A 12,859-nucleotide genomic window follows, 5' to 3' on the forward strand; every position below is an offset into this window, starting at 1 on the left:
AATGGCTCTCGAAGCACGACGTCCGGGACAAAGAGTTCCGTTAGGAGAGAAGAGATGGGGAGTCGAGGGCCGGAAACGGCATCGAGGCTCTTATGCCTCGTGTCGATGTGTGCTTAAGGCGAGGGGGATGCTCGAGTAAGGGACTTTCGTAAGCCTCGGGATCATGAGCGAGCAAGGCTGAGCTCGACGATGACTGTCGTTGGTGGGATGAATATGTCAGGAGGGGGACTTGTGAAAGTGAAAGTGAGAGGTTGAGAATCATATGAAAGAAAAAGGAGTACAGGAAAAGACAAGGAATGGTTGGGTAAGGTAAAGTAGCGTGGCAAGGTGAGGCAGAGTAAGCGTCGACAAGTGAGCACGAGATAGCTTAGCAAGGGGTGGCACGTACAGTAACGAGTCAAAAGAAACGGCGCGTCAGACCGGCCAGTCAGTCTGCCAGCGGCGGTTGTTGGTTTGCAAGGTAGTCTTGTATGTATGTACGAACGGTAGGCAGATAGATGGACGACGTATGTGCTTGTGCTTCTGCTTCAGTACACCTCACCGCGCAGAAGCTTTGAGGCGAATACACGTATCCGGGGGTTCAGGGCATGAAGTAGCAGAGTCAAGCAAGTCTACTTGTGGCGCGGGGCACGAGGGAGGGAACTTCAGGCGGGGAAGACGGGTCTCTAGTCGACGACGGGCTCGGATGGGTGGCTAAGAGATGGAGCTAAGGGCTTGTTCGTTTATGCACCGGCTAGGTAGTGTAGTCCAGTGATTGAGAGATGGACGGATGAGATGAGATGAGTACTCTGCAGGCGAAGCGAGAGAACAGACTGAATGGATGTGTTGGACAAGTTGTTGCGAGGCGCAGTTGCAGATTATCCGGAGGAGTTGTTGACGTAGTGCATTCAAAGCTCCATGTGTAAGATTCAAAAGGGGACTTGAACACACGCCTTTGACAGCTCTACACTAGGATTCCAGGGTTCAATAACCCAAGCAAAGTACGAACATTGCAGCAGTAGCGTCGTATCCCGAGAGAATAGCTTGTGGCTGAGGGCTCCGCTTCCGCTTCCGCATTCGCATGAGGCATCATTCCAGCAATTTTCACTCATTCATTGCTGCGGGCGGTGGGAGATGTGAGTGAGTTGGGCCCGGGTCTATCGGGCCTATCGGCTGGTATCAATCACCGAGAAGCGCCGGGGATCGCATTCGTAAGACTCCGCTCCGTAATCCTCTTGGCCTCTTCTTCAGCCCTCGGGAAGTGTAGCTCTTTCAATCCACCACGCGTAGACTACAGTAAGTAAGTAAACCCCGAAGGCACGTGTGAACCCGGCTGGCAAGTTCATCGACTCTAGACCGGCCGTAGTCCTGAACCATTTTCAGAGAGACTCGCATGCCAAGTCGGCCATCCCAAGCACTTAGACCTAGAGAGACCCTAGCCGAGAGATCATCCGCTACTGCAACTCCAAGAGCTGGCGGCAGAGTCTGCCTTCCGCCATCCGGACGGACGACTGGTCAGAGCCTGGTAACGCCGGCGTTGGCACATGAATCAAGCTCCCACATGTCTCATGGCTCCTCAAAGTCCAATACCCGCCGACCAGGTGTCCTGGACGACAAGTGACAAAAAAAGAACGCCCGCGACACTCTTCTTCCGCGTGCGTGGTCGTCGGCAAGTCAGTCAGTAGTAGAGTTGACTGACAAAAGTTTGCATCGTCTCAACTCTGTCGGAGCGCTTCCCGAAGCCATTCCCGAAAACAAGGACGGCGATCGATGTGAGGTGGTAAAATTACTGCACCAAGAGGGTGCACGAGGTGCCCGGCTGGTCTTGTTCCTTCGTCCCGAGCTCGCAAGCAAGCCGCGCAACCATCGACGTGATGGTGCCAGCTCGCGTGCTCAGTCACCTAATACGGGCATTTTCTTCACAGGCGGCTGTGCATCCAGGACAACACCAAGTATGGGCGTTTTGGGGACGAACAGATACCCTTTTCGAACCACGGCAGCACTGACTGGCGTAAACTCACGCACAAACATACGACTGGCCGTCCCAACTCCGCATTCTCATACCTCGCATCGCATACGCTGCATAGTAAGGTAACGGGACGTCTTGACATCGGTCGATTAAGCCAGGTCAAATATGTCATCAGCCCCGTGGCTCTTGTTTGAGGGCAATACCGACATTTGTTTCCGACTGGATAGATTTTCGATACAACTCAAATGTCAATTGTGACACCCGACACAGAAATGACAGTTGAACTTTGTCGCTTGAGACCCAAACTAGGCAGAAGTGCTTTCTAATGGGCAGGTGTGAGTGACAGGATATGAATACATCGGAAATGAGAACCTTCAAATTCGTTATCTCAGAAAAGAAAAGACATGTCTACTCTTGAGTTAAGTCACCAAACACGTCGTGAGAAACCTTACGAAACAATGCGTTTTGTTCGTTTTCCTTTCTGGGATGCTTGTTCAGACAGCATAATCTCTGGCACTGACACCGACACTAACAGAAACAGCGCCAACAACTATGTCAGGTGAATTATGATTTAAAGATTCTCAGAAATCCCAAAAACCCTGAGATTTCTCCACTCGCAATTCAACCTTCTGTCATTTTCTCCTGAAGTGTATCACAAAACACCGTGATGTCTGCAGTGAAGCTGATCGACGCAATGATGCGGCGGTGACAACCACCAGGACCCCACTTCATCACGGCTGCCTGCCCGGTGTCATGCCAAGTGCCAGCAGCAGCAACAGCCCGGCGTCAGAGATTCAGCAGCGAGACGACTGCGCACCTCAGTGATTCAGAACCTCACCCCACCACGCCTTAAAACCAGCTACCCCGCCATTGAGCTCACCACCGCTCTCTCCCCTCCAGCTCCGACAAACCAGGCAGATCAGTCATCCATCACCAACTGTTGCTACCTACATTGGCATTGCTTCTTTTTGCTTCTTTTCTGGACCTCGCTTTCTATTTGGTTGCTGCCTCCTGCGAGCTCCACTTGATCCTTTTCAAGATCCACAACCAACATCTATCTACCTTACCTCCCTTGCTACCTTACCAACAAGAGCTTCCAACCTTGACTATTACAACTGCTTTTGCGATAATTCAACGGAGCTTCGACATCGACCACAGATAGCCCCCAAAAACCGGCATCATGTCTAGCAAGCGTATCGCCAAGGTACACACCTCCGTTCTCCGTCTCCTCTACCCTCTGCTCCCAAGCTAACCACCTACCTCAACAGGAACTCACCGAGGTCACCACCGCCCCTCCGCCGGGCATGACCGTCGCCCTCGCCCGCGACTCGGACCTGCACACCTGGCACGTCACCCTCCAAGGGCCCGAAAACTCCCCCTACGCCGGCGGCGTCTTCGCCGTCATCGTCGACCTGCCCAAGGACTACCCCTTCAAGGCCCCCGTCGTCAAGTTCGCCACCCGCGTCTACCACCCCAACATCACAAACGACTCCCTCGGCAACATCTGCCTCGGCATGCTCAAGCCAGAGAACTGGAAGCCCGCCACCAAGCTCGCCGCCGTCCTCGAGGCCCTCCGCTCCCTCCTCGTCGAGCCCCAGCCCGACGACCCCCTCGAGACCCGCATCGCCGATGAGTACAAGAACCACCGCGCCGACTTCGAGAAGAACGCGAAGATCTACGTTTCCCGCTACGCCAAGGGCCCCGCCAACTTTTCCGTCCCCGAGGCCAAGTGAGAGAGAAGTGGGCAAAAGAAGGAGAGCCCACCACGACCACGGTCTGCGATCGACCGTTTGCTCCGGCGTGACGACGAGAGGACGGGGACGAAGGGCAGAGTGCGGGGATCAGATACCAACAACGACTGAGCTTCGGGATACATGAAACACACAAAATGGTGGCGTTCACGAGGGCGAGCATTTACGGCGTTGGGGGAATGGAATGGAATTCGGCTTTCGAGCCTTGATACCTTGAGTTGAACCAGTTACCATTTTTAAATAGTCAGATCAAGACGGGCTTGAAAACACATCACAGAAAGCTGGCTCTGCAGTGTTGTGAGAATTCGTCAAATCGCTCCTCGTCACCATCTCATCGTGCACCTCACCGGAGAAACTAATGAACCTGCGTCAGAACAGCTCGTTCGCCATGACTAATTTTCTCATGTATTGGTCTGTACAAAGTAAAACGTCTTTGCGGGCGACGAGGCACCCTGTGGTAGAGCTCGCAGCAGTGATGCTGCCCCAGTCAGACAATCTCGCTACATCTGCTCTATGCTGTCAAAATTCCAATATGCTACGGGCTGGTCCGCGCCCGCTTCTAAGATGATATCCTTTTTCGCTTGCCAGTTTTGCCGCATGCCATGTAGTCATTACCATTAAATGCAGTTTTCCCCCAAACGCCGTTGCTCAATGATATGCATGCAACCTCCTGCTTCGCTCTGCTACGATGGAATCACCTCACCTCTGCTGACCTTCCCAGCTTCCTCCGTCCGAAAAGCGTGCCCTTCCTACGGACTTCTCCTTCAGTTTCGGTTACGTTTCCGCTGCCCACGGCATATGTGGCAGCTCTCTCGCGCTCAGACTGGACCTTGTCGCGTCTCTCTTGTCGCTGGCTGTCAATGGTATCTTGGCTGATGTGGCCGAATCCGTTGCGACGCTTGAAAGTCGCCTCCATGAGGCCGTTCGCGTCCAAGAGTCGACGGGGCATAGCTTGGACAATTGAGAACATCTCCATGGGGTCGGTGACAGCCCGCACCTCTGATTCTCCGAGCTTGAAAATGGCGAGAGCGATGCGGAACAGCGTCTTGGATCCTTCGTAGAAGAACACGTCCCACACACGGAGGGTGCTCTCGATGGGAAGGGTCCCGATGAAGCAGCTCATGAACCAAGCCGTCATGCAAAGCGTGATGGGCGGGAGGTGGTTGGAGGAGATGCTGGGCTGGTTCTTTCTCCTTGTTCTCGGCTTCTTGACCGGTTTTGCTGCAGGTCGTGGTGCGTTGGGGTCCACCTCCAGGTCGTCGCCGATCTTTGCCCAGACGGCGGGCATAGACTCTCTGATGGCATTCATCAGAACGCCAAGATCCACCTTGGATCCCTCGAGGCTAACCTCGTGGGTTCCAGGCAGATACAGCCTGGTGATAACGTTCAGCAGCCAAAAACACTGCTCTTCCGAGTCCATAAACAGGAGCAGCAAGCCAGCGAGGAAGTTCAGGCTTTGACAGTATCCGATCCGGGGGTTGTAGATCGAAAAGGCGTGCAGTACCCTCCTCAGGGATGAGATGATTTGGGGCTCGTTCTTCTCCTCACTGACTGTCTCTCCAGCTTCCGTTTCTTTGTCTTTTCTTTCGGGTTCGGTGTTGGGTTTGCCGGCCATGCTAGCCGGCTTGAACTTGATGTTGTCCGGGAATGTTCGGTGCAGGTCTCGTTCAATGGCCTCGACGTCGACGTCCTTGGCCTTTTTCTTCAGCAACTCATCATATAAGCCAGAGTGCTTCGCGAGGATGGCAGGGCCTCCCGCGTAGTAAAACCAGGCGGCACCTCTCCATTCGGGAGGGATGCCTTTGCGGACGAAGCGTTTTGCCTTGGCACTGTGGGGAGGAAAGCGCTGTGGCCGATCCGTGATGAGGCCATTCTCTTTCAAAAAGCCCGTCCACTTCTTCCGTCTCCTGTCCAGGTACTGTGAGTAGCCTTTGTTCCAGTTGTCGTATTGCTCCCTGGTGATGTACTGGTTGGCCTTCTTGAAACCGTAGCGGTCCCGGGCACCGGGTTCCTCGATCTCCTCTGGCTCAACGGCCGTCTGCACCGAAGAAGTCGTAGGGCTGTTCATTTTGGGAGATGCAGATGATGAGTCTGTGTCGAGCGACTTGGCCGAGTCCCTCTTCTCTTTGTCGTCCTTCTCGTCCTCCTTCCGGTCGTAATCGTCAAGGCTAACCTCTTTCGGCAGGGACGCAGGGTATCCGGACACCCTGAAGATGGCGGCGGAATCACGTACGACGGGTTCCGGAACGGGGACAGCTAGAGAGTTCGCGGGCATCAGTGGTTGGCTCAGGACCTCGAGCATCCTGGTGTTGCGCTTGTTGATTTCGGCCGCCGGCACGAGGTGATCGTCGTTATCGTTGTCTTCGGGGCTCGAGTCTTGGAAACCCTTCTCGTACATGCCCATTACGTCGTCGACACTAAGCTCTTCACCGTTAGCGTACAGAGATGGAATTGAGCTGTTCTTGGTGAGAACGCTGCTTCTTTCCGTCACGTACGTGCCCTGCGCGCTCGACGAGGTCATCTGAGACCGGTAACTGGATCTCATCTCGTCCCCACTCATCCATGGTGCCTCCCGCGCGTAAGTAGACAAGCCTGAGCTTGAACTTTCGACCCGTCCGTATGCCAATGGGGGTCGGGCGAGGCTCGATGGAGGCGGGGCACTCCGGAGTCTGGACGGGGCGCGGTGCTCGTAGTTATCGTTGCCCGAAGCCGGCATCGACGAGAAGGTCGAGGCAGACCTGGCGGAGGAACCAGACTGACCCCGCGGCCGCGGCCATGCTTGATGATGCGAATTGGGATCGGAGCGTGGGTCTGAGGGCGAGTTGTTCGCTTGCCGAGGACTGTTTGGGTCCTGTATCGGCTGCTTGATGCTGGGTCTTCTCGGGCGGGAGAAGTTGTCCATCTGCATGGTATCGATCGAGGAGCGGTCGTCGTCGTCGTAGGGAACGGGAGATCTGAGGGATCGGGCGAGGGCTCTGCTAGTCCATTCGTCGGCGCTCAAGTCGTCGTCTTCTTCGTAACCATGACTAGGGGAAGGAGAGGCAAAAGGCCTATCCGGAGAAGGGTACTGGAGAGCTGCGTGGAAGACGGGTCGTCGAGGCGACTGCGGCTGGGCCCGGGTGTCGATGTGGTTTTGATGTCTCGCAAAGTTGGTCGAGCTGTTCGCCAGCGAGTCCCAGCGTGGAGGGGAGGTGGGTATGGGATGTGCATGTGTAGGGTTGGCGGCCGGGGAGTCGGACTCGGGACGCTCTGGAACGTCAGAAGCTGGGACGGGTTTCGGATGGGTGCGCCTCGAAGCATAAATACCGAACTGGCGATGCTTTATGCTCGTCTTGCGGTGGATGGTAGGGTCCTGCTCCGTCATGGCTCCCGAGGCGATCTGGGCGTCGGGCTGGCCAGAATCCGCTGCCACGGCCATGAGGGTCATGTTGGTCGAGTCCCTCCGGCCGTTATATGGCAGCGGCGGCAGGTGCTACAAGTACGATAATGGGCCGGCCGGGCGCAGAACGCGTCAGGCTCGCAATTGATGTTTTCCGGTTCTTAATCCTCTCTCTGACGGGGCAGGCAAGCGGCGGTATTGATCGTTGCAATAACGTTGTCAAGTAATGGTGCACGTTGGCTGCGAACTTGTAGGGCAGTGGAAGTCGTCAGGAACGGTACCATTGCGGCACATGCATGAACCTTGCGTTTGGCAGCAACCCTCCTCCAAAGTCTCAACAACTCGTAGTCGGTATTGGCCGGGGCGGGGCGGGTTCAATGGGTGATCGCTGCTGGAAGCCGGGATACGGCAGGTCGAAGAAAGGTCGGTGCGAAGGTGGTGCAGAGAAAAAATAGGAGCGGCGGGCAGGCTTCCAGAGAAACACAGGGCGTACGACGAGACGAGGTGATACCTCGAGGCCGGTTCATGCGCATGCACGCACGCATGCAAGGCTGGGGGCCGAAGGTAAGGGGGAAACTTGGATGTGAAGGATCGACGAGCAGCTGAGTCGACTGACGAGGAGTTTGGGTCTGGATGGAAGGTCGGAGAGATGCGAAACAACAGACGCTGTATGGGAGTCGAGTGGACGAATGGGTCCGACACTGACAGGTGAGGTGCAGACGGAGACGCAGGACGCAGGAGGGTCGTTATCGTCGGCAAAATGAGGAGAAGAATGGAGCGTTATCCGACTGGTGCGGTGAGAGAGCAGAGGGTGGTATTTGCTGGGTCGGAATCCAATGGTACGCTGGGTTTGCGGAGGCGCTGGAAAGAGGCCGTAAGGTAGGTACGGATATGTGGTCGTCGTCTGAGGTACGGTGTACCTTTTGCTTATGGGATGGTGGCTGGTGGTTGGGCGGTCCTGATTTTTTTGGGGGCGGAATGCCTGTTGTCGCAGATGAAGATGCTAAAACTGAAGCGAGTGTTTGGGGCCGGACCAGGGCGTCTTCGTCATTGGCCGGAACCGAGGCCAGGAAACAGGTATCTCGAGGATGGAAAGGATGGAACAAATTAGACAGCGGGAGGTGGAAAAATGAAGGGCGGAATGCTTGTTGGAGGGATCCACGGATGACGGATTCAAGTCTCGAGAGGCGTCTTTCTTCTTTTTTCTTTTCCTCGGCTTGTTTTTGCTGCTTTGATGTTTGCTCAGGGCAGGTCGGGCATCTGTGGCGTCGCCAAGTTTGCAGGTGTCTCGGAGACGCAGAATGTGGGTGATTGACTCGCGCGTCAGATTTGGGGAGGCGCTGCCACGAGGTAAAAGGAACGACGGCGGCGTGGTGGTGGGAGGGCTGGCTGGGCTGATTGGTCGGTCTGACTGTTGGTTTGTTCTTGATTGTTGTCAAACAGAGAAGAGTCGGTTCGGGTCGAGTCTAAGGCCGATGGTGCTTTGATGAAGTCGGAGTGTGTGTCCCGTCTCGCGGTGCGGTAAGGTAAGGTATCGAGACAGAGGAAAGACAGATTAGGCGGTGAGTTGGGAAGACGAGTTGCCCTGAGCTGAGACCAGACCAAAGAACAAGAAAAGAAGATTAATTGTTCGGGCGAATTAAGGTAGCCAAACGAGACGGACGCGGCCGAAGCAGAAGCAGAAGCAGGTGAAGAAGAAAGATGGAATAAGGGAAGGAAGGAAGGAATGGATGGAAGTTTGAAGGAGCTTCCCGAGATTGACACTAATAGCACCAGGCACGGTGACTTAATTGCAGGCGCAGCTGCCGGTGCAAGTACAAGTGCAAAAATGATGCAAGATGCAGGCAGGTGCAAGAGCAAAAAAGCAGGTGCAAGTGCAAGTGCAGGTGCAGGCACGGATACGACGATGCTAAGAGAAAGAGAAAGAGAAGGAGGAGACGAGGGTGAGAAAAAAGGGACTTGCTCCTGCCAGTTGGGATTGACGGAATTGAGATTTGAACTGGATGATCCTTTTCTCTCCCTTTCTTTTCATCTGCCTCTCTGCCTTAAGTTTCTCGTCCTCTCGTCTCGCCTCGCCTGCCCTTGTCGTCGCTTCCAGTCCTCATCTGTCTCGTCTAATGGGTATGGACTAATTGGATGGGGATTTCTATCAAAATCCCCCCCTCCAGGTTCGTGTACGGAGTAGGGGCCAACTGATGGCCGACGCCACTAAAACCTCTCGAATTCCAATGACTGGCTTGTGAAGGCGAGACTAACCTATAAGATCCAGTGCCTTACGAACGAATACCGATTATTACAGAGCGTATGGATATTGGACTTCAATCTGTTCAGCGCCGCCGCCGCCGCCTCCGAAGCCAATTCCGAATCCAACACCAAGGACCATACCAAGACTTTTGACCCAGGCCCAGCCAGCAAGCGATAGATTGATTAAAACGGTGAGAGTCAAGAGTCAGACGCACACTGGTCAGTGTTTAGTGGTCAGTGGTCATGGACGGATAGGCAAACATGCAGTATCAGTACAGTAGCTCCGAGTTTTCGGGTCTCCCTCGTCTCCGTGTCGCTCTTCTCGTCGCTCGTTGCCTCAACGGCGCACACGGACGGCATCGTCAACAATCAATTCGATTCAGTGCTCGGTCCACATGGTCGCCAAATTTTGCGAAAGGCTCCGTCCCCGCAGTCGGTCATCAATCACCCACCACCTCTCGGGCTTCGCAATGTTGGAGAATGGTCACCAACGGTCGATGATGAATGATGAATGAATGCCCTGGTCGGGTCGGTCCAGTGTCAGCTACCTGGCACCGAGCTGCATGCGTAGTGCCCCGTTTCTTCCTTCTCGAAGCAGATTCCATCGACTCGGGATGTGGTACGGCATGCACTGAAAGGTACCCGAGGGTCGGCGGTGAAATTGCTGCCGATAGAGGTACCGTCTGATGTTTCCCGGTTCCCCGTCGTCACTCTCCGCCCTCTTCCCGCATCCCTTGCAACCAAGTCTAATAACACATTGCCCAAGGCATTATTACGCCTTGACCATTTTCCCCTGTTGTTTCTGGCAGCAGGTACGTATGTACGTACGTATCTCATGAATACGCAACACTCGACATGGCAGATGTCGACGACCTCACAAAGTTTTTGTACTGCAAAGTCTGCAAATGCAGGGGTTGAGGTGTTGAGGTACGGATAGGAAATTCAGGAATGGACGGAACGGTGAGGTGGATTTCTCTGCAGACTCGGGACCTGAGCACGAGCCTTCTTGAACAGGACAGGCCCGGCAATGCAATTAATGAATGGCCGATGCGATGCCCGGATGCTCGCCGTGACCGTGAACCGCGACAGTGACAGTGGCCACCTCATACATTACCTTACCGCGACCGTGGTGAGGTGCTACGGAGTCACGGCGGCGGCAGGTACGGCCAGGGGTTGAAAAGCAGGCCGGGGTCAAGCAGGGCCCTGCCAAAGAGGGTTTGCTAGCTCGTCGGGTGCCTGAAGCTATTCCCAATCGAGAAGTCATCACCCCTCTGCCAGTCCTGCCAGTCAATCACCTTCCAATTTCCCGGGTAAGAACCCCCCGATTCCGATCCTGACTGGCCAACTTCCACCGTCCGCTTTCGGGAAGAACCAAAGAAAATCTGCTCGTCCTCCGTCATTTTGCAATTCCCTTCCTTTCCATTTTTGCTGCTCAATATTTGCCTTTTTTCCCCATTCCCGCTTATGACTGGGTCTGCTGGGCTTGTTTCTTTTTTCTCTTCCTTGCGATGGCCTTATTCTGATTGTTTGCAACTCCTTCTATGGGTCCCTGCCGCTGTCTTCCCAAGTCCTGTCCTATCACTTCCAGCTGACGGCCCGCGGCGTACGCCTCGCTCAGGATGACGTTCCTCCGTCAAAATGGACTGACATCTTTGTCTCTCTCGTGCGTCTCCCGCCAGCCTCCCGCCGTCTGACTTGGCTGTCTGCCTCAGCCCCTGGGAAGTCTGGGAACAAGATATCAGAAGCGTGGGGCTTCAGGCAGAATACGGCGCCCGACGGATACCAATCTCGCGGCTCTCATGCGTCTTGTCGTCCTCGTCCTCAGCATGCATTATCCCGTCTGCGCTACGGAACCCGGCCGCTTAAACCGATCTCGATGATCGGATATCTCTATTCAGCCTGGCGTTTGCGCGTTTGCCCACTCACACAGGAACAACTTGGCTTTTCCTCCGCGTCATGGATTTCACCATTCGCGTCTGACGTGGTCTATTTCACCACTCGCGACCCAAATTCCACGACTTGGCTTTCCATCTCGTCGCCGGCATTAATTTCCCACCGGATATTCATGTCACATCATCAGTGCCAATTGCTCGGTCACCATGACGAGATCGCGACGGATCGTGGACCCGTCCGAATCTCGCCCTTCCCAGCATCGCCAACGTCCCATCAGAGCGTTCTTTCGGCGACTGCTCCGATGATGAAGGGCCACTCTGGCCCAGATATCGGCCTCTGTTGCTGTATTGGCTGCAGCTATGCCAGCTTTGGACAGAATGTCACCTTCCGCGGTGCTACCACTCGACCCCGGGACGAACCCAAGCGATTGGGCTGTCTGTCGAGGATCCCAAGGAAGAAACACTGGACATCTCCCTCTGTTCCAGTCGTCAGCCACATTCTCTCTCCAAATTGTCTTTCCCTTGCTTCTTACTATCCGACTGTCAGCCATTTCAGATCGGCAATGTCTTACTTTCCCTTGACAGCTGAAAAGAGGGACACATTTCTTCTTCCATCTCGTCCAGCTCTCGGCTGCCCAAGCCGAGCGGTTCGTGCTTCCAGGGTTTTCCGAATAAAGATAGGCAACATGCATCCGACGCAACCGCGGCCGTCCAGACCGACCGCAAACTGTGCCACCCGCCGGCCGGCCAGCTAACGCCCAGTGTCTCCTGGTCAAATACGCATCGCACAGTCCGAGGATGTTTGCACCAGACCGGACACCAGACACACCCGGCAACGAAGAATTTCGCTCGGGCCGGAACAACTTTGATTGACGAGACCCGACGGTCCAGTCCAGGTCCCGTCCCGTTTGACTAACCTGCATTCTCTTCCAGCCCTCTCTCTACAGTATACACCATGGCAATACAGACCTTCCAGAGGTCATCCGCTGATCTCGCTCCCTACGGAACTGCCTTGAGGCCAGACGAAGGTCTTCGGATGAACCGGGGAATTCGACGCAGCTCCGCATGCTACCGGGGATCCATGATCCTCTGTCTATACTACACCTAGCTTTGATGCGTTGGGTCACGTCTGGGTTTTTCTCCTTGCCTGTCCTCGAAAACACATCCATCTCTCACTTCTTCATGGACAACCGTTCAACGATCAGTTCACAAGTGTAGCTGCTTCACCTTGGCAACGAGTTCAGCCCTGGCCATGCTACAGGTACAAGCGCGAGGGGCCGCAAGTGTGCCCAGCCTTGCAAAGGCGACGGCTCAACGGGAGCGCGACTCGTGCGAGGGACGGAACAGCTTTAGCGCACGTGATGACGCTATCCATGACGTCCCGTTGCGGTTAGAATCACGTCAGCAACTGGACGGCTGTTCTGTCTCCCACGGCAAACCCTCCGGCGTGGTCGGAGCAGAAAAATGATAGTCATTCCCAACGATGATTGGCCAGTCGCCAACAGCTCTGAGCTGCCGATTCGCACAGGGTCGCTATCACCAAACAGCCCACCATACCTGTGCCAGGAGAGCAAGACCAAGGAGGATTAGCACCAAGGAGGGTTGGAGTCGGAGGAGGGGAAGGGCAAGGGGAAAGGGACGGGAG

General features: G+C 55.0%; 2 protein-coding genes across 2 annotated transcripts; one reads left to right on the forward strand and one right to left on the reverse strand.

The window, feature by feature from the left end:
• Positions 1 to 3,128: 3,128 nt before the first annotated feature.
• Positions 3,129 to 3,681, forward strand: CkaCkLH20_08748 (ubiquitin-conjugating enzyme; the record flags this gene model as incomplete). The annotated part of the gene is made up of 2 exons (XM_038891463.1): positions 3,129 to 3,164; positions 3,217 to 3,681. The coding sequence occupies 2 exons, from the start codon at positions 3,129 to 3,131 to the stop codon at positions 3,679 to 3,681; spliced, it is 501 nt and encodes a 166-aa protein (XP_038743099.1).
• Positions 3,682 to 4,393: 712 nt separating this feature from the next.
• On the reverse strand, positions 4,394 to 7,126 carry CkaCkLH20_08749 (GTPase activating protein; the record flags this gene model as incomplete). The annotated part of the gene is made up of 1 exon (XM_038891464.1): positions 4,394 to 7,126. One exon carries the CDS (start codon positions 7,124 to 7,126, stop codon positions 4,394 to 4,396), a length of 2,733 nt encoding a protein of 910 aa, XP_038743100.1.
• Between the last annotated feature and the right edge of the window lie 5,733 nt (positions 7,127 to 12,859).

Source organism: Colletotrichum karsti, assembly GCF_011947395.1.
Source record: "Colletotrichum karsti strain CkLH20 chromosome Unknown Scaffold30, whole genome shotgun sequence".
In the NCBI taxonomy this organism is placed as follows: Eukaryota; Fungi; Ascomycota; class Sordariomycetes; order Glomerellales; family Glomerellaceae; genus Colletotrichum; species Colletotrichum karsti.